The following is a 25,376-nucleotide window of genomic DNA, read 5'->3' as shown; positions in this document are numbered from 1 at the left end:
AACATGGACAGTGGGATTGAGTGCATCCTCAGCAAGTTTGCTAATGACACCAAGATGTGTGGTGTGGTCAACACACTGGAGGAAAGGGATGACATCCAGAGGGACCTTGGCAGGCTTGAGAGGTGGGCCTGTGTGAACCTCATTAAGTTCAACATGGCCAAGTGCAAGGTCCTGCACATGAGTCAAGGGAATCACATATACAAATACAGGCTAGGCAATGAGTGGATTGAAAGCAGCTTTAAGGAGAAGGACTTGGAAGTATTAGTGAATGTGAATATGAATGTGAATGTGAATATGTATACAAATATGAATATGAATGTGAATATGAATGTGAATATGAGCCAGCAGGGTGCACTCGCAGACCTTAAAGCCAGCTGTATCCCAGGTTGCATCAGGAGAGATGTGGCCAGCAGGTTCAGGGAGGTGACCTCCTCTACACTGTTCTCGTGAGACCCCATCGGGAGTATTGTGTTCAGCTCTGGGTCCCCCAACATAAGAAGGACATAGACCTGTTGCAGCAAGTCCATAAGAGGGTCAAGAAAATGATCAGAGTACTGGAGCACCTCCCCTATGAGGACAGGCTGAGAGTGTTGGGGTTGTTCAGCCTGGAGAAGAGAAGGCTCTGGAGAGATCTTATAATAGCCTTCAAGTACTTACAAGAAGTTAACAGGAAAGCTGGGGGGGAAATCTTTATCAGTGAGTGTAGTAATAGGATGAAGGATAATGGTCTTAAACTGAAAGAGGGTAGATTTAGATAGCCCATGAGGGAGAAACTTTAATATGAGGCTGGTGAGACACTGGAACAAGTTTCCCAAAGAAATTGTGCATGCCCCATGTTTGGAAGATTGCAGTCAGGTTGGAAGTGACATTGAGCAGCCTGATCTAGTGAAAGATGTCCTGGACATGGCATGGGGTTGGACTAGATGATCTTTTAAGTCCCTTGCAACCCAAATCATTCTACAATTCTATGACCTCCAATGAAATGTAAGCTGCATGCTTAGTGTACAATAAAAATTAGCATTATCATAATGAAAAGCAAGAGTGAAAGACCATCCCAACACTGGGACTGTAACATAGTGACAGAACTGAGAAGACTTTAAGGAAGCGATTTAGGTTTGTGGTGTTTGATTTTACTTCACTTGAATGAGATGGCATTGGTATACAAAACCATAGAGACAACATATGTGGTAACAATTGCTTAATGAAAAGTGAGCTATACAAGTGAAGGACATTTCTATACACATCACTCCACTCATTAGATCACTACCACTAAAGATATCTATATCTAGTTTTTCAGAACTTCTACAGCATCAAGCAGCTGCTGCTTAATACATTGAAGCAAAACTGTTAACCTCTATCTCTCTCCAAGAAAGGAACACATAAAACTCCACAAAACAAATCAAATCAACATATTTTAAAAGGCACATGGAGTAACAGCACCAGAGAGGAAAGTTCCAAGTGTTAGCATGGGATCGGCAATAGTTAATACTAGCCAGGTTTGATTATGTTTTGTCACAGAAATCCAACAGAAATAAATAAACAAAAAAATTCCCCAAGTCCAACCTTTTCAATGTTAATTCTAGAACTTTAGATTTTGAAAATGCTTGCTATTAATTAATTTTCTTCTTTTTCTCTTTCTCCTAATCCTACAGAGCAGATTTGTGACATGCTCAGCCTCTAGCTTCAGAAGTTGACCTATACAGTAAGGAGAAATAACATGTTTTTTTTTAAGATATTCTCTAACCATATTTAAACCTATTTCTCTCTTATATAGAACTCATGACAATGCCAAGTAAAAGTTTTATGGCACTTTTAAAGGTTTCCCTAAGGAATTAATCAGCTTTCCAACTAACTGTTTTATTTTGTAAACTTAACTATCCTTTGTATGATGTTTTGTAAATAATTTAACAAAAGATGAAAATAAAAACATGCTGCATGTTAACTACCAGAAAATGCTCAGAGCTGTACAGTCAATAGGCCAATACTTCTCACTGCTGCTGTCTCTTTTTTCAATTATTCCATTAAAACAGGATTCCTCTTTACTATTTCCTTTTCGCAGAAAAAAAAAAAAAAAAAAAAAAAAAAAAAGTAGTGGCATTTTCTGTAAAACTTTCTAACCATATTTAATGTGGCAAGAGCTCATAGTGTACTGGGAGACCATCTGTGAACACAACTGGGAAGATTTCAATACATGACAGCCTATTAAAGAACAAAATGACCATGTGTAGAAGGGAAACTTTTCCTGACTTTCAGGTAGTTGTCCTGTGTCATATTATCTTAAAATATGCTAAATAAATGTTCATATATTTATATACAATTCTCTGATATTTGCATTGACAACGTATATATATATGCATATGAAATACACAAATGAGAAATTCTATTTCAACACTGTTTCTTATTTTAAAACTTAACTGAACTGTATTTGTTTTAAAAATAATAATAAAATTATTCCCTGAACTGAGATTAAAATGAACAAACATTAGATGAAAGGTAAGGATCAGAGAAGTTCTCAGCCACTGGAAATAAGTTAACTACACTAAGTATTCAATACTATGCCATAAACTATGATACGATATTTTCAAGACTGATTAGGTTAATTTTGTTATAGCCAAGTTATGTTCCAAGCTTTTAAATTATCTTTTATGCATGTGTGTACACATACACTGGGTATGAGGATAACTCTTGTACAGAATTTACATTATTCATTACTGGCAATAAAAATACAAAGTCCGATAGCATTTATAAGTAAAAGAGATTTATATCATATAGCATATGTATGTTATATATAGTGCATGTCTTATCTTCCTTTCCCTTCTCATTTCCTGCATTTGCTAAAGAAGTTTTTATACTTGCATTCATACTCACAGTATTGACTAACTTTCCATTTCTGCTCCCTGGGCATCCTAGCAGTGACTGAATTAAATATGAAGCCAAAAAAGAAGAAGAAACAAATACTGAGTGACCTTGAAGTGAAAACCACTTGCATTGCATGAGCTTTGGTGCTCTAGTCTTGAAAATCTGTGTCTTTTCACTTCATTCTTTTATGTCACATCATAGGAAATGGATTTTGAGTATTGATTATCATACATTATAAGCTGCTCATCTCACCATTAGCCTGTAATTTTGACTGCTACAGCTAGAAGACAGTGAAGAAATCGAACAGGCTCTTTTGTACCAGCAGCAGAAATTATAAACACAAAGTGAACTATCACCACCAAGGGCCAAATTAGTATATATGAGAAAATAGAATCAATTTAAGGGTAAATATATAAATATATGTATGTAAAATAGGTCATACTCTTGCTGTACAGCAAGATGTGCTGGTAGATGTGCTGGTAGAGTGATATGCACCATTGGTCTTTATCTCTATACTTGTCTCCCTCCTGTTGAAAATAAACCCTTAATGGTGCAAGTATGTACAATAAACAGAAGCAGCCTAGAGGTTTTCCTAATTCTCTGGAGCTTTAAGGGTAAACAGTCAGAAGTGCTTTATGCACTTAGGGGAAAGCATACACTAAAAAAAATCTGCTAAATTATCAGTCATAGAAAGAAAAGGAAACAAGCTATCTGGAAACAAGTCACCTAGGTAGAAATGTCTGACAAATAGAAATGTAAGATGGTGTAGGATGAAATTTGTGTTGGCAACATATAAAATGCAATGTAAGGTATGTATTTTGGTAAAACAGAAGATATATCTTACATATTTTATTCTAAATTACCAAAGGATCAATATTTAACATCTGCCTTCTATAGCAGGCTTAAAGCAAAAGATACTTCTATTGCGCTAACTTTAATTTCTTATGCTTTCCTCATAAATATTGTGAACAGAATTAAATATGGGTACTAATTTCACCTTAAATATATTGCACTGTGAAGTTAATTAATTAATGCTTTAGATATCTGGTTCTTTCCATGGCTAAAACTGAGATATCTTAGTTTGACTCACTAATTATATTAAATTTGCATAATAATAACAAATAAGAAACTCAAGAATTTTTTTTTTTAAACAGTGACTCAGTGTAGCCAAATCCAGTTAATAGATGAAAGTTTTTCTAATTTAATTAGACCCTAATTATTTAAATTACACATACACACACAAAGCAGATAAGCAAGTGAAAAGTAAAAAATCCATGTATATGGAAAATCAGCATACAAATATTTTCAAGAAATATATCATAAACTATGTTTCTAAGATGAATAACACTATACTCTGTATCAAAGTACTCGATATAATTTAATAGTAAATGTCCAGGCTTCTGTGTAGGGGAAATCAGACTTTAAATATATGTATATATACATATATTTACATATATATATAAAAAAGCATATATATGTATATGTGCATAAACATATGTTTAAAGTCTGATTTCCCTTGTACACAAGCCTGGACATGTATCTAGACCAAGGCCTATATAATCGTGTTCCTCTCAAAACCTGTAAATGATGTTCTCAAATTGTGTTTTAAGTTAAATGATGCAGACAGAGTTTGGATAATTATAATTTACAAAATTTGACCTGGTAAATGGTAATTCAATTGCATTCTTTTCCAATAACTTTTTATTTATGAAATATAAAAAAATGTAGCTTTGTGCTACCATATATTCATCAGTGAAAGCTAAACAAGAATATTGCCAGAGATGTACATGAATAACATTGAATATTTAAAATGTCAGTATCTTTTGTTTTTATTATGTTAGGAAATGCTAGCCTATCTATCATAATTATTTACTCTTTTTTTCTCTTTCAACAGATGATGCCTAGTCTTTACTATGGCATAAACACTTCATTCTAATTGACTTTTTTCCCCCTACTTTTCTATAAATATTGAAAATAAAAATTAATGATTAATTGTCACTGGCTGATTCAGTTGACTGGAATGACTATCAACTAACAGCTCCAAATGAAAAATACACTGGAGGACCCATTCCAAAATGTATGTCGTCTTCTTTTTGAAGCATGAAGTTTCACACTGCTGATACAATCTACCTTCACTCTTGAAATGTTCTACTCTTTATTGCATTACAGGACGAACAATAATGCACGTCTTCTGACCCTTGTTTCACATTACAAAGAAAAAGATCTGCCTTCAATGCATTCATGGAGTTGACACTGACTTCCCTGAGAGATAGATTCATTCAACCCTTGTTTTTGTGAATTTGTGTTCATTATTGAAAATATTTCCATCTAGAATTCACTCAATAAAGAAACAAGGTGTAAAATCCTCTGTAGCTTATATTTCTCTGGTCCAACCACAAACACACTACGTAACAAACCCCACTAGTACTTGCTCTGTATTAATAAAATAAGGTATGTTTTATATATTTTAATAATTTGAATAGATGTGAAAGATCTATGTTTTCTGTACATATGTGTAAACAAATGAATAATAAGTAGCATCTAATGACTAGTAGAGAACATAAATAACTGCCTTTCATAACTTCAGTAATTCCTGTAATATGACCAGAAAACTTCCCAGAATTTATATGAAATGTTGTCTCACTTTTTTATTTGAGAGAGGCAATTGCCTTTACTAAGGAACTGAAAAGACTATAAGTAGGTATTTATTACAGGAGAAAAATAATGGCCTGCTTTGACATGTCCTAAACACTGGGGCTATATGACACTTCTGATGAGAACAATCAGCTAAAGTACTACTTCTGTGGTTGGATTTCTGTTTAATTACAATTGATTTTGACATAAATGAGCAGAGGTAAACAAATACTTCTATACACATGCTTGCCGTTATTAAACAGAGCTGTCTCCAATCTGAATATTTATATTGGCTTGTCTGTTTAAAGGCTCCTTTCAGTTAGGCAAAGCAATTATGTAGCTCAGATTAGCAAAATGACTGGCAGTAAAATGAGAATGGACTGCCACTTTTTTAAACCTCTTGGATCTTGTGGTCTTTTCCTAATATTATAACTACAAGCTTCTGAGGTCTATAATCTTTAGACAGTTGCCCTGTTGTTCCTTATTGGGTTTTTGTTTGGGTTTTTTTGTTTGTTTGCTTGATTTCTGGACACAGGATAAAAAGAATATAATTTTTATATTGACATAGCATAAAACACCTCAAAAACAATAAAAAGATGGTGGGCCTATGGATTTAATTGTAGCTCACATTTGTTCCAAACCATAAATATTGGAGGAATATTTCAGGATTCCATGGAGTACTACAGAACATTTAACATTTTTCTTACAGAAGCATGCTTTAAATTCATGCTTATGATTTAATGGCAATCACATATATTTATTTAAAGATGGTGTAAGAGCAAGAAAACATTTCTGTTACCTGAAAATTTTCCATCCTCACAGCGGGCTGGTCCACAGATCCCAACAATGGGTCTTTGGCCTCTGCCTTGCTGTTCTGGAGGCAAATCAGACCTGTGAGTCACAGACAGGGATAGGCTCTGCTTCCAAAATTCACAACAGTGTCAAAACTTCCACAGCAGAAAAACAATTTCTATCTGTGGCCCAGGCACAGCTCATGGCCCTTGAAATTTTTCACTATGACTCAAAGATACAAACACAGAAGTTTATAACTGGTAGTGAACTGAAAATATCTGACTAATTAGAAGGGTGTCTTATTTCTTCCTATTAGAGGAGAAAAAGATAAGGCTGAGAATGGACACCCAGTTTTTTGGTTTCCAACATTTGCCTGTAAATCAGACTGGCACCTACTCTAATTTGCAGTAAAAAGACAATATGACAGACATGAAAATATATTTTGTCCTGTTCCCCAATCCCACCATAAAAATCTCTTCCTAGTCCAGGGCTGCAGGGAGGAAACATGCAAGGGCTAGGTATGCCAGCCCTATGCTTAGATGAGAAACTACAGGGAAACTTTAGTAATCTGGACAAATTCATAGTTTTAAACAGTAAATCTTTGTTGTAGAGCCCTAAAGCTGTTTCCTAGAAAAGAGAAACAAAACTGCAGTAATTAACAGAAGAGAACAGGCTTGTGGATCTGTTAGAAAGAACATTTTTAATAGAACACATTTTCCTACTCTTGATCAAGACAGTGCCACAGATTTTACAGTGGGATTGTTTCAGTACTGGCACCTAAAAATGCAATGACTCTTAAATCTGAAACCTAACTGAATCTGTATAATCATTTGCAGAATTTGTATGATATTCACATTCTTTTTTACTAACTGTATTGTGAGATAGTCATAATTATAATATCAATAATTTCCATATATAATTTGTAATATTTTGTAAATACTAACAATGTATGTTGTACTGTGGCAATGTTTAGTAATCCAGTCATTAACCAGGTCTATTGTGTGGCATCCTATACAAATATTAATAGATTGTACAGTTAGAGACAAGAGGTAACAAGTGATTAGTACTAACAAAAGTAACAAATGGGAAGGAAAGACAACATTAATGAAAATATAATCATGCTGTTGACATTTCCTGAAAATACCAATATAAAAGCTCCATAATTTAAAGAAGCTATCCCCATCTGTCACACCGTCAAGCCACCAACAATTAGCTATATATTATACCACTGAGCCTTCCTCACCGGTTGCCAATTATCTCAGTATTCAAATCTTTAATTAGAAGGCACCAAGCTTTTTGTTTTGTAAGCTTGTCTCAAATTTGGATATGAAAACTTGTTTAGAGACATTGACTGATGAGGGTGCCACTTAGGAGAAAGACATTACAGGCTTTTGAAGAAATCTGTTTCTATGTCCTTTTGATGGCTCTGCTTACATACTGTCTACAGGTAGACGCTCTTGAATGGAAGTCTGTCAGATTCTATGTAGGTGCATGATTTTGTCCAAACCATAATCAATTCAGTAAAGCTTTTCAAATGCTATCTGTTTTCCTTTACAAAGTCTCACAAAAAATTACTGCAGGCTATATGGATGCTAAACCATTCAAAATTTGGCCACTTTGGTGAAAGAGAGTAGTTTCCTCCACATTCCTGCCAGTATGCCTAGATTTACATTCAAAATCTCCTTTACCAGACATAATGAGACCATGTCTGTTTTATGCTGATAGATGGAAAAGGTCACTGGGTATCATTCTCTGCTTCAAAAGGTTGATGTTGTATATGGGTCATATACTTTGGACTTCATGGGACATATAATGCATCTGCTGGAACAAGAGGAAGAACATTTTTCACAATGCTGCTCTCAGAAAAACCCTGAAGTTGTCCAGGCATCTTAAGGAACTCTCACTTGGACATACAGATACAGAAATATCTTCTTAGGAAAAGAGAAAATATTTAAGAGCTTCATATAGAGTCTACCCTATGTTATGATAAGTAACATATTCATTACTATTCAATTAGATGATGCCCTAGACTATTGTTTAGCAGATTGCTGGTGTTGTGTTTTATTACCACCTTCAAAAGAGATTTACAGAATGGCATTACCCTTATGCCAATTTATGAAGCACCCTCATTCTCTTAGGAATTTGAGTTTTATAATGCTATCCTACTTAACTTTCTGACTGCATAGTGCTCCAATTAGATCAAGCAGAAAGAATAATTAAGGATTATTTTTTCAAATCTGACTCTATAAATATAACTAGTTTGGCAAAATGAATTGTACATGTAAACAGATTCAATACCGTATTTTCAGGTTCTCCATAAACTTTAAGTTAATTTCTGAAAGACACTTACTGAAGATGATTTCAGAATATTTACATCTTCCTTTCCCCAGATTCTTCATCAAGAACCTTAAGTTCTGGATCATTTCCTTGTATTTCAAGGATCAAGCAGATTATAGATATTAACAACACCAATTCACAAAACCTCTCCTGCTAGTTACTTTTATCTGAAGCAGATGAGCTGCTCAACTGGGAGTCACCTTTTTGCTTGTTATCTTTGCATTTGTTATAGCTTCAACTTTTGTACTGATGTTGGAGTACTGTGATGTGACAGAGCATTATATTTAAGAAAAAAATGTAATTTGGGAACTATTTCCAAGGATGATGTCATTTGCTCATTGTTTTCACTAATATCTTCACTTTTAAGCCTGCTAACTGTTAGAATCTATTTTTCTGGTCTCTAGCAACTCTTCATCTCAGCCACGTTCTTATAAAAAGTGTATTTCAGTACTAGAGTGTCCTGGGTTGAGTGAGTGGTGGAGTTTTTTGGTGGCAGGGGAGGGGGCTATCAGGGCGGCCCCCTGTGAGAAGCTTCTCGAAGCTCCCCCAGCTCCAAGTCAGCTCCACTTCTGTTTGGGAAATTGAGCCAATCGGCTGCGCCTCTGCGATAATGTATTTAAGAAGGGACGTGGTGACGGGCAGTCGGACTTGTGAGGAGTCGCTGCAGCTGCATGAACACCAAGGTCAGTGGAGGAACGGAGGAAGAAAGGAGGGGGGAGGTGTGCCAGAGCAGAGACCCCCCTGTATCCTGTGGTGAGACGGCAGGGCGGCCCCCCCCGCCACCCATGAAGATCTACGGTGGAGCAGACATTGATTTATGGCCTGTTGCTCCTTCTCAGATGATCAAGGTTCTGTGCCCAAAGAATGCTGGGGTTTTGTGGGAAAAGGTAGCCCCGCTGCTCTAATTCAGTGCTGGGAGGATTGCAGCATGCGGGGGAGTCCCACGCCGGAGCAGCTCGGGAAGGGCTGCAGCCCTGGGAGAGAATCCAGTCAGAGGAAGTTAGTGACCCATGACGGAGCAGTGTGGGGAACGCTGCGGCCCATGGGAGGAATTCAAGTCAGAGAAAGTTTGTGGAGGACTGTCTCCTGTGAGAGGGGGACCACGATGGAGCAGGGGGGAATAAGTTTTGGACACTCCCCTCAATGAACATGAAGGAAGTGGCAGCACTGACTGCACCCCCCATTCCCTGCCCCTGCGCCACTGGGGGAGGAGGTAGAGATATTGGGAGCAGAGCTGTGCCCGGGAAGAAGGGAGGGGTGGGGGAAAGGTGTTCTCAAGATGTGGCAATGCTTCTCATTGTCCTACTCTGTTATGTGTTGTTAGTGTCTGTAATAAATGTATGTTCTTTTTTTCTTCCCCTAACGAGTCTGCCTTTTGCTCGTGATCATAAGAGGGGGATTTTCCCCCATCCCAGTCCTATCTTGAACCCCAAGCCTGGCTCTCTGTCCCTTCTCATTGCCGGAGGGGAAGAGAGAGAGCTGCTGCATTGTGGTTGGCTGCCAATCAGGCCTAAACCACAACATAGAGATAGACTTAAACGGTGGTTACAAGCATCACCACCAAGTAAGATGCAGTCAGGGTAATTTCTCTTAGCTGTGCCCTCATCTTATTTAGCTGAGCATCCTACAAAGGAAATCCAACAGTGAGACATTAGATGAGTTAAACACTCTTCTGGCAAAGCAAGTAAAGGATGCAGCTGCTACCTTTAAAGATGCCAAAGGATTTAGAATATGTCTGTCGGTGTCAATCTGCTGACTTTCTTTAACAAAGTCTTTACTCTGTAATGAAGAAACTACATCCCTAGAAGTGGGGCAGACATACTATAAAATGTAGTAAAACCTATTCTAGACATGGATCATAAATAACTTTCTAAGGGTATTTAAAGAGAACTTTTCATTTACTGGAACTTATCGCTACAGTATTTACCTGATTTAGAGTTTCATGTATGCTTTTCACCATGACCTGATTTTAATGTGTCCCCCTCCTCCCAGCCTTTTTATTATATTGGAATGAAAAGGCAGGAAATCTGTATGAACATTAATGACTTGAGTTCTTAGTATCACAGATAATGTAAAGCAGAGAAAACTGAGCCCCAATATCTACACTGTGGTTTTTAAAAAACAGTCTCCGGGTTTCCTAATAAAAATGTAGCTTTGTTTTGTTTTTCTTTAAGAAAAAAGAATTGTTTTAGCATCCAATTAAATAAAAATTGTGTGTGATGCACCATATCTGAAAGCAAGGTTTAGTTTGACCTTGAACAAATTCTGTATGCAATTAAGGTAAGAAAAAGATGTCTTACAGAAAAAAAAAAATCAAACTTTTTTTTTAAAGTCCACCTGTTTCAGCACATGCCTGGTATGCATCCCACTTCTCAGGTATCTAAGAAACAGTTTAGCAGAGCTCTAAACTTATTTGTAAGCTCTCAAGTGACTCTCTGCAGTTCCAGTTGAAGATGGATACAAGGCAGCTAATTTGCTACCACCAAGGGAAAATGTTATAACAGAAAAACATTCACTCCCTTAGCTTCAAAACTGTCGAGTGCCTAGGGAGCCTCACTATTTGTAGAGTTGATACTATGCATATGCTTCCTCTGTAACTGTTACATGCATACATCTGGCATCTGTCTCTGTGTTAAACAGACTTAATTGTCCCTAGTACTACTATGTAAAAACCCTCTAACCTAGATGGTTGAAACAAGTTAAATAAATTAAAGGATATATGTGATTTCTGTAGAATTATTTTTGCATTATTGGCAAGATATGCAAAGAACTCTGCACTATGATTATCAGAAAAATATTTAAGATCTGCCTTCCAAATACCTTTAAAGAGAGATCATGCTCTTTCATAGCATGACATTTTGCACTTTGTACAGCTTCTTAATCAAATGGGGTTCTTTTAGCTGGATTTCCCTTTTTTCATTTATTTTCCTTTTTTGTTTCTTTCTTGATTGTTGATCCTCCTTCTTTTATCCACATCAGACTTCACAGCATTTAATCATTTGACTGACATAGATGGACCAACTGTGAAGATAGGCAATTTCTTTTTCTTAGGTGGTATTAGGGGGACTCTACATGTTAGTACATTATTCAGCTTAGTGTTGCCAGCAAAGTCAAGATTGAGGCAAAGCAGTTGATTTCAGATTTCAATACATTTTTAAAAGATCAAAGAGCATGGCAAATCTTGTTCTTTGGTTAGGCCAACCATGCAAAACAGTAATACTCTAAAAGATGGAGGTAGCTGCATAGAATTAATACTAAATTGAAGGCCTTTTGAAGTTCTTTTAACCTTTGTGTCAATATTCATCTCAACCTCCCCCCCCTCCAAGCAAAGTAAAAAAAAAAATAAAGGCTTCTAATTGGGAAATCACACAGAAATTAGTTCTTCCTGTAAAGTAAGATAAAAAAAATGCTGGTGATGTGACATCTAACATCATTCATGAGAGCAAAGATGAAATATGCTTAAGGTGCTTCTTTTACTAAGATTTATTTCTTTGAGAAGGACCATAAAGCATAGTCTTTCCTAAGGCAACTGTGTCTGCCTATGTCTGTCTAGAATTCAGGGGGAAAGGTATTCCTACAGCTGAGGTCTTCTGAGGAGCTTGATTTCCTCCTACCATGTGTACTAAATCCTAGTGAGCAGGAAAACAGGCCACAGTTTTTTCACTCCTCCTGTTCGAGTTTTATTATCATGCAACAAGGAAGCAAACGAGAGGAAGCTTCTATCTAATCTACTATTTAAGGGAGAGTTCTTGTCAATCAAGGGATTGGAAGAAAACCCACAAGAAGTAGACTCAGATGATGAATATTAGCTTCATCGGAGGCCTAACAGCAGCTATAAGATAGAGAATAATTTCATTCAAGAAACAGAGATAGCCACATAATCCGATTTCTGACAATTGATATTAGGCTAGAATTCTTACGCTCTCTCTAGAGGCAATGGAGAAGGATAGATTCAAAGAGCCATTCAGAATGTCAGTGATAGGCTCCAGATCTAAATGACTCCCCAGATAGGCCTACCTATCTTCACTGAATGTGCATAGAGTTGGTGTCTTAAAATTATCTAACTCTGTGTTACAAATACATAGCCATCACTCTTGCTTTCCCCCTTAGCTGTCTTAAGCTTTTCAGCACTCAGAAAACTGTCTGTTTTGAGCCTAAGAGCCCAATATTCCCTAAATAAATGTAGATGGGATTTAGGTGTGTAGCAGCATCATGAATCCCCTTTTCCAAGATGTGCTCCTAATGCATGTTGTCCTCCCACTGGTGGGAAAATTGTCTCCTTGCAAACTAATAACATAGTGATTACATGCACATATAACTTTGGGATTTCCACAGAATATTAATTCAGTATCTAGGCAGACTGGGATTCCTGGTATTTTTCCACTGAGATATTTTATTGAAAAAGTAAGATAACTTTCATTCTCCCCTAATACTGTGCTACCATGCTTATATCATGCTACTACTACCATTTTACACAATTAAAAATTGTGTCAAAGTGTATGCTGCATTTGGAATGACTGATGGAACACATTGAGATCTGCTGCTCCTCACTGAGGTAAATTGTAACTGGTCCACTCATTTCTTGAAGCTGCAGCTCTGTCTCTAACCAAATTGTTGTCAGAAGAGAAGCAGGTAGTGGCTTTGATGACCTATAGGTGTTTTCACATTTACATGAGCAAAATGTTTGACATGTTGAAAATGTTTGACATGATGTGAAGTGGCTTTTTAAAAAAAAAAAAAAAAAAATTTATTTTATTTTATTTTATTTTATTTTATTTTATTTTATTTTATTTTATTTTATTTTATTTTATTTTATTTTATTTTATTATTTCCAGAAATTCAACAAGAGAAATCCAGATCAGCTGATCGACTATACTTTGTCTACAGAGCAATCTGGTACCTTAGGTATGATTGGAACATCATCACAGCTCCTGATGGAATTTAGAGTAAAAGTCAGATGAGAGCCAATATTCTTCTTGTCAACTCTTCTGTCCAGCCATACCTTGCTTTTGCAGCCCAGGCACTGTTGGCTTACAGATCTATCTGAATCCTAAACACAGAAGATTACTGGATACCATACAAAGATGCTAAATTCCAATTTTCCCTTTCATCTACAGTTCAAATCTACAGATATTTTGCAAATATTACCAAAGCATACATTTAGTTTTGCTTAACTAGGAAAATAAAAGGAAGGGACCTTCATGAATCATAATGCATATTTATGTACCAGATTTTTCATGCTTATCTGCCTGTCCTGAGTACAGAATTGCTAGCCTTGGATTTTGGAGTTGGAATTTAAGTTACCTGAGATGCCCAAAAGTAAATTATAGCATGTTACTTCTCTCTTTTTCAAGGACAAATTAAAATTTATTGATATAGAGCAGCACACCTGGAATTCCCACCACTCTCTGATTTTATTCTCAGAAATAATTCTGATCTCAAAATTCTTATTTTAAAGGTTGAATAGGACTGAGTTCTTCCATTCATTAAGTCTGTGGCTTTCCAAATACACCTTCTTTAAATAAATTCTCAGTTTAAATTTCTCATGTGCTTTTTGATTTATTAATGTTGAATTGGTATTTCTCAGAGAGTCAGACTGGAATGATAAACAACTGTCAACAACTTTGTTCATAAAACATCAGTCACAGTCCTCTGAAAAGCTGACACACTTATTTAGCATTTAATTTTTCTTTAAACATAGCCAAGTGGAAAACCAATGATGGTAATCCTGTAGAGTGCATCTGCATTATCAAATGCTCTTGTGATATATTACTTCAGCCACATTTAACCACTAAAGCCTACTGGTTTACATAATATAGGAATAAATTCAATTTCAGCTTGATGTTACAAACTGCCTTCAACATTTTCATCCACAGTTCACTGCACCTATATAACTTCAAGAAGTATTTCAGAGTCATACTGGACAGAGCAATAAGCCTAATATCCACAACATATATTGGGGTAGATATTTTCAGGTTTAGAGCATGCTTTTTTTTTGGTTGAAAAAAGCTAAGGGCTATTAAAAATAAAATAATCATTAAAAAGTTTATATGAAAAATATAAAACTAGCACAGGGAAAAAAAGTCAATTCTTTAATAGGTTAACCACTCTGAATAAAAAGTAGTTATTATGAAAGTCTGACTTTCAAGTCAAAAAACAAAAGAGAAGAAATCATATATTAAATCAAAATGTTTATGTAAAATGTCTTCCTTAAAGTTTCCTAGGATTAATTAATTAAAAATTAATTTGTTTGCAATCTTTCTTTGAAAAATACATATCTAAAGTAATATATCTGTGAGATTCTGTTTTATAAAACAATCAGTAAATATTATCCTTTAATATAATCGCCTATTTAATTTCAAAAAGGAAATCAAAGTGAAGTAAAAATACAGAATAAAGCATTTCACATAGAGATGGATATATGTATTTCTGTCACATTTATTTTCTACCTTTGGAGAGGAAAATACATCATTTTCTATAAGCTTTCAATGTCACAGTTAGTCTGCTCTAACTATGATGACAACATGCATCTTTGATGACATGGATGAATATATCTAAAATTCAAGTCTTCCTTCTAGCAAAACTGTAATCCTATACAGAAGGTCAATGACAATCTGCCTATTAAGGCCAACTGTTTGTAAGAACCATTTTCTTGTTAGGATTTTTCTCTCCGTTTTGCTATATGATTTCTGCAGGGACATGCATCTATTTACCACACTAAATCCTGTTCATCTTTTACGTCTAACATATCCTTTGTTCATTTCCTAGAGGTAGACAAGCAGAACTGGTGTTATTGTTAGCATTCTCCAAAGACACAGTCAATGCAGATTTAGCTAATCCCCTCCTACTTATTATTCAGCAATCAGTGTCTGCCAATAGGATTTGGGAATCCCAAAAGACAATGTTTAAAGGGAAGGGTTAAAATCAGCTTGTTTAATGACATTCTCTGTTCCTGGAACCATTCATCATATTCATGAAATCTGTTCCATGGAGGGACCTAAGGCTGCCAATTAAAATAAATTAAACTAGATGGACAGCCATCCGAGTAAATGAGATCACTGTCAGGATCTTAAGTAACTTTATTAATGGTGAGAAGCTATGTTGGTACAGACAGTTCTTTTAATCTGCTCCAAAGGCCCACATATTTCTTACAGAAAGTTGTGTTTGGGAGGTATCACCTCTAGAGCTAAGCTCCCTGAGAAGCGATCATATTAAGAGAAACCTGCTGGGGTACTTGATTTAACATTAAAGTGAATTTAACAGCTACTCCCAACTTTTTGAGAGACTAATTGAATTATCAAAGGCTGCAAAGGGGAACGTAAAGCCTTCTGAGAATAGATCTGTAATATAGATAAAATCCTTAACTCATGCCATGTGATTATCTTAAAATGTAGTAATAGCCCGGGTGCTAAAACACACCCAAATTTAATAATCCTTTTGCCTGTCTAAAGCCGCTCTCTACCCACCAAAATTATGGGAAATGTCAAGTGTTTGGAACAGGAAAAAGACAACATTAATTTAAATCATGTCCTCTTTCAGTGTCTTCAGATGTGCTGCATGTTCACTAGGGTAAGTTCTATCAAATTTATTTTTCAACTGTTTACGGTATATATTTTAATTTTCACCTTTTATAGGCTTTCAGAAAGAATATACAATTTCCCTAATTTTCAGTGGGATCACACATGATTAAGGGCATATAGTAGTGACAGAAAAGCTGTTATTAGTGCAGACATTAATTTCATCTATGAAAATTCAACCTTGCTCTAAATATTACAAGATAAATATCTGACAATTTATTTTTGTTTTTTAATTGTGTCTGATGTACATATAGGTTTGGAATTGTAGAACAGATCCTGGCAAAAGAGACTGGTGGATCAGGGGCAGGTGAGTATGGCAGTTACAGGACAAAGGCTATTTATTGTATCCCACTGACACTTTGTCAGAGATCACCTTCATATGCATACATAAACATAAGTGTTCACAAGGATATTGTTGAATCTATAGTATAGAGACAAAGCTGTGTCTACAATACATACATTTGCATACATTTATCGCACAAGTGTATGAAAAGTACTTAATTACCCTATTAACAATTATGAAAATAATTATAAAAGTACAAAAAATCCATGTTAAAATTGAAAGTATGAGAGTAAAGCTCAGAAGACTTGCATGACAGAACAAAAGATACAAGACTAACTTTGACCCTGCAAACCTCCTATGCTGCAATCAAGTGTAGTGACAACAAGCTGGAAGTGTTCACTGCATGAAGAGGTGAAAAGAGGTGATTGTAAGAGGTGTGAAGACAATTCTATATCCATAATGCTTTCATCCTAGAGCACCAGGACATCTGTTAAAATGCTTTCTCTTAAAAGGCAGCTTTAGAGACCCTTGGGTAAAAGCAAGAAAAGAATCACCAAAAGAGGATAATTTAACAAGATTCTATAAGGCATTAGAAAGGACATATATATTAATTTTATTCTATCATGTAAGCATATCCTGTCCCATGAACACAACTGGTGAAAATTGTGAGTAATTAATAATTATATCAAGAACCACCTGCTTATCTTTCATGGATAGAGAAAAGTCTGTAGCATTCTCAAAACATGCTGGTGGTGTCTGCATTTTCCCTTTCTGCTATGGAGACCTCCCAGAGGCATGCAGAACCCATCACTCAACATAGTGGACCTGGGAGCAGATCAGGAGAAGCTGAGGAGCTACTTGTTGTCTTTAATTTATGATTCTAAATAGAAATTGTCTGCTTAAAAAATATGAGAAGGGAAAGAAAAAGACAGCTCCCCCCTGCCTTAAATGCATGTATATTCTTTCAGTATTTGCAAGTCTTGCCAGCCTTTCAAGATCCTCAAAAGTCAGATTGATTGTTTCTGATTTTTGGAGTGTCATTTCACTGAGAATCCCATCTGCTGCCTTTCCACCTGCCACCAAAGGAAATTGAAACTTTTTCAAAACTGCATAGGTTTGCACATCCACTGGCCTTCTGTCATCTTTGTTCCACTAATATTTCTGATCATGATATCTTTGTCCTCCTTGAATTTCTCCACAGGGCTGTTAGTCTCCCTGTGCTTAATTCTGTTCACTAGACCTGTTTCTGTTGCACCATCTACAAAGATAACATGTTAACAATAACACATAGTTCCATGAGGAATGGAACTAATTAAAGCTTATTTTCTGCAAATCTTTGTATTATTATTGATTAATGTGTCTTGGAAAGCATGGTCTGCTTGAAGTTTTCTTGGTAACTGAGGCATTATTAATTACTTTCTTCAGTCAAGAGTCTTCAGTGTCTAATAATCTCTGACATCAGTTTTTCACTTATATTGGGCACTTACATAGTCTATTACAGCTGTCTATATCCACAAAATGTGTGAAAACTTATTTTTGAGACCACTGTCCCTGGATAAATACTGGTTCAGAAGTTATGGGTAATCAGGGAAACAGGCAGACACAGATTGCAATTTCATGGAGTTATACCTAAAAAAACCCTGAAAAAGTATCTAAAAATCAAATTATTTTCTCTGTAACTGTTGTTGAAAGTTGTACTAATGTACTTACATAGGGTGTTTGTTGTTTTTTTTTTTTTTTTTTTTTTTTTGTTTGTTTGTTTGTTTTTTGTTTTTTTTTTTTTTTTTTTAAATTGAGTATCTGGAAGACACCTAGGAGATCATGAATGCTACCATAAACTACTTATTGGCTAGGTTTTTCAAATATCACTTTCTGGCCAAATCAATGTAAAATATGATTAAGTAAATTCTCCTTGAGAGGCAGATTAGCCTGATTAAAAAGATTCACTAATGTGTCCAGATTGATTCTGACACTGAACTAACTTGGACACTTCCACTCAATATTCAGTACTACTTTGCACTCTTCACACACTCAGGTACATACATTTACACATAACTAAGGAATGTATGTAGGATATAGTCCCAGGTTCTGGGGACTTGCGTGCCTCCAAGGAAAGAGTCCATGTACCAGATAGGTGTCTAATTTCCCATTACAGTACATGGAGACCTACTCAAGAGAGTCAATACAATGTGTACCCTAATGTAGATATTTACAATTAATCTGAATCCCACTGATAATTAACCATATGAACTTGGACCAAAATTGAACTCCAAATGTCTAAATATAGATGTAGGTTATCATCTTTAAGCCAAAATACTTGAAAATACTTGGTTCCCTATTCTAAATAGAGCAATATTAGTCTTCTATAATGAGACACTTTGCACAGAATCTTGGCAGTGATTATGAGGAGAGATGCAGAACTGACATCTAATTGGATTCTTTTGTTTCTGTGTTAAGAAAGGCCTATTTTGATTAATCGGTCTTGCTACAAAAATGTGCTATTTCTTTCACAGCAGTTTTCAAGAAAGCTGTTCCAAAACTTCTTTGAAGACATGCTCCAGCTGGTTGTGCCCAGCTGTGTTACATCACACAACAACACACACACACATGATTAATGAAAACCATACCATCTTACACCAGTACAGAAAGAACTAATTTAAATTAACTTGCTTGTATTCCTACCTATTCCACAAGGATAAAGATCTCCTAGTGCTACTTTAAAAAAATTGAGCAGATTAGCTTCTTACACCTTGAGCAAAGGACAAGAAAGAAGAAGTTTCAAGAGATTACAGGACAAAATTAATCATAGGACACCAACATATTTCTATCTGATCAAAATATAAAGATTAGGAGGAAAAAAAGCAAGAACCTGAGTCAAATAGAGAACTGTTTCTCTATATCAGAATTGCAAGTTTAGCCTTACCATTCTCCAGCACGCACTATATTATAAACCTTCAGCCCACAATAAATATCACTTATTTGGATACAGTTTTAAGTAGCATCCAAGAACAGTTCCCACAAGGAAGGGAAAAGTATGAGTATAAACTTTCAGGTCAACAAACTTTAAACCTAGAAAGCTTAAGCATGTCATTTTCCACGAGTAGAAAAAAAAATCTTTTTAAATGGAACATTTATCAATAAGTCATTCTGAAGAATTTTAAGCAGAAACAAAAATTTACAAGTCTGCACATAATACGTGTTGGCAAACATGCAGGGAATGTCTGGTATATACCAGTTTTGCTTAAATGCAAAACCCTATTAAAACCAAAATAAAATAAAATCAAATCAGTGATAAAGAACTTCCAGTCCACCTTTTAAAACAGTTTATTTTTCTCACTAAGTCACAATTCTCTTCAAGCTTAATTTAAAGATTATTTCAATGGTTGTGCTTAAGCTCATCTGTATTAGGTGTGGCTTTGTTTATCTGCTTTTTTTTTTTTTTTTTTTCCTTTTAACTGGTATTAAGCTAAATTGGAAAAAAAAAGGTGATGTAACACAAAAGAAGTTTTATCTCCAGTAAGCTCTAAGCCAAAATGCGTTTCAGCACATTTTTATTTGAAGGTTGTTTTACCAGCATTGATTATGTTATAAATATGTAGCAAAAACATATAAATGCAACCAGTTCCATAATTTAAAATTAAGAATTAATTTTGTTTATGGGAAAAATAAATGTGATTAATTTTAAAATATTTACAAAACTAGACCCTAGCTAAGCCCTAACTTAATTTCTTCCGCAACTCCAGGGTTTTACCCAAAAGGAGGTGAGTTGAAAAGAAGACAATAGGACTTTTTATCCTACACATATCCAGAGGATCTCCTTTTAGAGATGTATATGCATTTCTGTAGAGATCAACAGGAGAAATATCTTCTGAAAAGCATGTTTGCTTTAATGAAATATAAACTATTGCCAAATATGTCAAAACCAACATATTACTTAATTATTTTTATTTTATTTTTTTTAATTATTTTTTAGTCTTTTTTTTCTCATGTTGTTTTTTTTTTTTTGTCTGTTCATGTTTCTCTTTGGCTGTTCCTCCTTCATAATATGTAATAGAATGCTCTTTTGATAGTGACATATAGTTTTCTGAAGTGTCCACAAGTCTACTTTTTCTTTGAATAAAAAGAACTAGAAATAAAATAAGCCATAGAATTAATGTCTGAAGCTGAACAAAACCTAAATGGTTATCAACTTTTTCTATTTTACTTTACGTATTATAATCAGTTCTGGGTTTTGCCTCATGAAGTACAGATTTAATAAACTCAAAATTGTATACTGACTGCAGTTACATGACACCAAGTGAGACATTGAGTCAGTCACATGTATTCTCACAGGCAAAAAACAAAAATAATCTTTCCAGCTTTTTTACTTTTGGTCAGGTATAGAAATTCTCACAATATGGACAGGTAAACTGTAGATGAAAACCTTTTTAATTCTCAGCTGAAATCTGTGTCTTGCAGTAAAGCAGGTAGTAATAAGACAAAGTATTTAATGTTTTAGCAAAATCTGCCTTTTCAATAAATTTACACTTGCCAGTAATAAGCTATATTGTGTGGTGTTTAATCTGCTCTAAAAAAAAGTGGGAAAAAATTCTTTGCCCAGCTCTCAGGTATTAAGTCCGTACATCTTTTATGTTGACAGTTCAGCTTCAGGCTATAAAATAGAAGAACCTGTTCTACATCTACTGTTTAAAACAAGAGCAGAAAAACTAAACCTCCATCAATCTGCTGTCTTCATTTTATGGCTTATCTGTGGCAAAAATGAATCATAAGAAAGATTTGTTCTGATTCCACAGACAGATCCATCAACCTGCTGGTACCCATGAACCATACTTTCCTATAGAGATTGGTGGTAATGGCACAGTTGCAGTATTAAACATACTATAACACTGAGCTACTGCTCTTCACTTACAATTACAGTAAGGATCTGTAATAAGAATGTGTCTAGAAAATGTGCATGCACACATCATACACCCAAAGTAATACAAGTTCACATGGTTGTTTTTTTCACATCTGTAACTCCTCCAACTGGCATACTATCTTTTAGAAGCTCTATGAGAACAAAAGCAAATAGAATAAGAGAGTAATATAATTTTAAATATTTTTTTTTTTCAGAGAAAATTTCAGTCCAAACCCCCTAAATACAAAATACATATAAATGTGTGGTTTCTTCATCAAATTACTTGTAAGCTCTTCAGGAAATAACAGAGTTTATCCAGTTCTGAGATGTGACTTTTTTAGCTATGACTTTTCAAAAAACAAACCCTACACAGCTTTATAATCTCACATGTAAATTTTGTATCACATGAGAGGACAGCTAACAGATGAATTATTTGCTCACCTGAAAGAAGCAGTTCAACAGACTGAAGTCTAGTTGTGATGGTATGTAGGGTGAGGATAGCAAAGGAAAGCAAAGTCGGGAATGCTTGAAAAATAAAATATTTTCAGTTAACAAGAAGAAAATTAAAATGCTGGGGAAAGGATTCATTTCACATCTGAATCCCTTTCCCGAAATGGTCCCTGATTTTATATTAACCTTGTGAATAGCCATCTCTGAAAAAGTGCAGTAACAGTTTCATTAAAGCTCATGACTCTTCCAGTTAAGGACCACTGCAGATCATATTCATGAATAACTCCCATTGAGGTAAATATTCTACTCAGGGTAAAAGGGAGTATGCAGTAGAGTGGTGATGCACATGGTTTAGTAACTCTGCATGTAGTTTCAGCCCCTTTTTTTCAGATAGTTCTATTCTGACAGCAATTTCGTAATGCTTTCCTGATCAGTGCCAGAAAATATCAACTAAGTGGAGAAAAAATTTGAGACATTCTTAAAAAATGATAGTTCTGTTTGCTTTAAAGCATGATGCAAGTGTGAGAAAAGGGGACAGAAAAACATGTAATTATACTTCAGTGGCATTTATTCCATAAAGATTGTGAAAAATATATCTTCTATGGATTTTGGGGATATTTGCAAAGCATGAAGAAAAGAGCTAATTACATAAGCTATCAACAACTTCCCATGGAAAGAGCTTATAGGGTTTCTGACCTGATATCATATTCATTTAATCTAATTTATGAAACTGCTTGAGGAAACATTCAGCTGCTTTCTGAAAGACTGACTTGGGGATTACTGGAGCTGTATAATTGTTCAACTGATCAGACTTAAAAAGAAACATTTTGTTTTACATTAATCTTGCAGAAATGGGCAATGAATTTGAGAAATAGATTGCTGTCTAAAAGTCTTGCCAAAAAACATCTAGCTGAGAGCAACCACAACTACTTTTTTTTTTTTTTAAGAGTCTCATTTTCTTATTTTCAATCTTTATTCAACATCTGTTCTTTCCCCCCTCCACTGTAACATAATTATTCAGAAATCCAGCATAAAACAGGTTGAGCAGTTAATAACAGGCAGCTTAAACATTTTTTCACACTGATGCCCTGCAGGTGTTTCTTTCTTTTTCTTTTTTTTTCTTTTGTTTTCTCATATAATTTGTATACGTTTCTTTCCTCATCTTGAAGTATGTTCTCACAACATATGGAAGCACCTGAAAATAAGTCTGGGAAATGCACATGTTCATAAGACCTTTATTGTGATAGGTAGTGCATTTAAAGGGAAAGAGTGAAATTCACAGTTTGTCCAGTTAAAACAGAAGGAATTTGACTGAGATGATAGTGTCGCACCACACTCACCCCAGAAAGACTTCCAGACCTTTGAAAGACATTTTGTATAAAGGTTGACAGTCTTTCAGTATACGTCTATGTATATGTTTTCTTTTCTCCAAAATAAGTTCACTTTCATTTTCTGTATTTGACATAAACTCAATACACATCTCAAAAGTGATCATGACTCCATGATAAATAGTCCACATTTTGCAATACTTCATTTCAGTAATTATCACTTGACATTTAGCCTAAAAGAGATGGAAAAATGTTGTACTGACAGATGTTCAAAAAGTCCACTAAAATGTAAGAGTTCTTCCATGCGGAAACAGATACAAGATGCTGTTTTCCCCCGAATTTCCAAAGAATTCACTGATTGAGATAAATAAAGGATCTTAATTCAACTGGAAAAAAATGTTTAAAGAAATTGGGGTTAGCTGAGAGAAAAGTACCAAAAGTCTAGCAAATCTTCACTTTACACCAGAAAAAAGGGGAGATGTAAATCGCAAAAAACAAAAGAATGTGTTTCTTTTCATGTGATACATGTAAACAAAGCACAGTAAGTGTAATTGAATGTACAACCTATTGTAATTAGACAATTCTATCTTCAGGTTTGCATAAATACCTTAACTGGAATTATTCCATGAATGTTGAATTGGTTTATAAAAGATGAATCCAAATAAGCCTGATAAGGGTCAACATTTTCCCCAGAGGTTTAGCAATGTCTAACTCCTCACTCTTGCATTCTGAAGACTGAATAACCTTTTTTTTTTTTTTTTTTTTTTTTTTTTTTTTCACATTGTCACTTGTTTATTTTTATGTTCTTGGTATTTGAGGCAATTATTGTATATTTTCCATATTTTCTGTCAGACTTGTGTAAAAAATGTTGATTATAATATTTTTCCAGCCTGCCTGCTGCATTAACTTTTTATTTTTATGTGGAGTTTCACTCACATACTTATTATATTATAATTGGACAGGATATTACCCTTTATTAACGAGACACCACGTAACCTGATGGCTCCTGCTGGAGGAAAAATATTATCTCCTTTCATTTGTCTCACAAGAGGTGATAAATAGTTAAAAATTAGAGCAGAAGACACATGTAAATTCCTAGTTTATATATGAAAGATTTGTTCTTTAAGAGGGCCACAAAACTGCAGCTTCTAACCTGCAGGGTTTAAAGTAAAAAAGAAATTATGCCATTGCAGTAGTAAAGTAGGTTTGATACAGATGAATAACAGAATTTTCCTTAACTAAATGTATTTTTTAAAAAAACTTTGAAAGATTAATATATTTTCTTATGGCAAAATTACATGTAGGATAGTTACAGATTATGAGACTATTTCATTTTCCTTTGTTCTTCTGAAAGATGTCTGGTTTCCCTCCCAATCAAAATCAAACTCAAATTTCAAATCCTGTTCTGTGATAAGGTGAGAATAAACATTTGATTTTTTTAAACAGTATCTAATACTAGAAGCTGCTTTAATAACGAAAGATTACATGGATATTTTTTGTAATGTGCCCAGTCAGGTTAGCCAAAAACATGTGCATATGTAAAAGAAAAATCCTTTTGTAATACAAAATTTTACTCTGCAAAAAAATATTTCCATGAAGGAGTTCTTCAGCATATGTTTGAAATGACTGTCTTTATAGTTTCACTTTTAAATTGTTGAAGTTGTAGAAAACTTTTTGTTCCACACTGTACTCACTGGCACCCATCAAAGGAATCAAAGCAGAAGAGGCAGTTTGGAAGCAGGTAGGAAATGCTAAAGAATGTGAGAAAAAAATGAAATACATCCTACATCTGGTATATCCTGAAATTACCTTGGAAGTATTTTTAGAACTACCTGCCATGTAGTGTGTTGCTACTTACTGTGCACTCATGTGTGCCTAGAAAATTGGGATTCTTGGAACTGATCCAGGCAGACTGCAATTTGAAGTGAAGTTTATTAGATTATCAGTGTGGGAGGAAAAAAAAAAAAAAAGAAAAAAGTAAAAAAAAAAAAGGAAAATATAAAAGACAAAGAAAAAAGAAAAAAACAAGAAAAAAACCCAACAGAATACAACAGCATCTTCAATGCATGAACAAAAAACTCTTTTATATGAGATTGATATAACTGTGCTATGGTTTATGGTAGAGTTTTTCTGCACATCATCATAGTCTGTATGAACAAAAAAGTAATCCAATACTGTAGTGTTGCATTGCAAATTACACCCTCCTCAGTTAGCTTCAT

The 25,376-nt window shown here is 34.9% G+C and overlaps 1 protein-coding gene across 8 annotated transcripts in view; it reads right to left on the bottom strand.

Annotated features, from left to right (window-relative positions):
- PCDH17 (protocadherin 17) overlaps nucleotides 1–25,376 on the bottom strand; it is a 97,301-nt gene that overhangs the window by 10,005 nt on the left and 61,920 nt on the right. For 3 of the 8 annotated variants that reach the window (XM_032993898.2, XM_032993897.2, XM_032993896.2), the window contains 2 exons: nucleotides 21,821–21,904; nucleotides 6,293–6,367 (listed from right to left, as the gene is read on the bottom strand). The exons of 1 other annotated variant lie outside the window; for it this stretch is intronic. In XM_032993898.2, the coding sequence (XP_032849789.1) occupies nucleotides 6,293–6,367; nucleotides 21,821–21,904 (159 nt within the window). Of the gene's footprint in view, nucleotides 1–6,292; nucleotides 6,385–11,585; nucleotides 11,626–21,820; nucleotides 21,905–25,376 lie in introns of those variants that run through there. 4 more of the 8 variants (XM_032993903.2, XM_032993899.2, XM_032993900.2 and 1 more) reach the window with 4 other exon arrangements.

Source organism: Tyto alba, unplaced genomic scaffold (assembly GCF_018691265.1).
Source record: "Tyto alba isolate M040663 unplaced genomic scaffold, T.alba_DEE_v4.0 Super-Scaffold_45, whole genome shotgun sequence".
In the NCBI taxonomy this organism is placed as follows: Eukaryota; Metazoa; Chordata; class Aves; order Strigiformes; family Tytonidae; genus Tyto; species Tyto alba.
The sequence above is the reverse complement of the archived record's forward strand: the minus strand, read 5'-3'. Positions and strand labels throughout refer to the sequence as shown.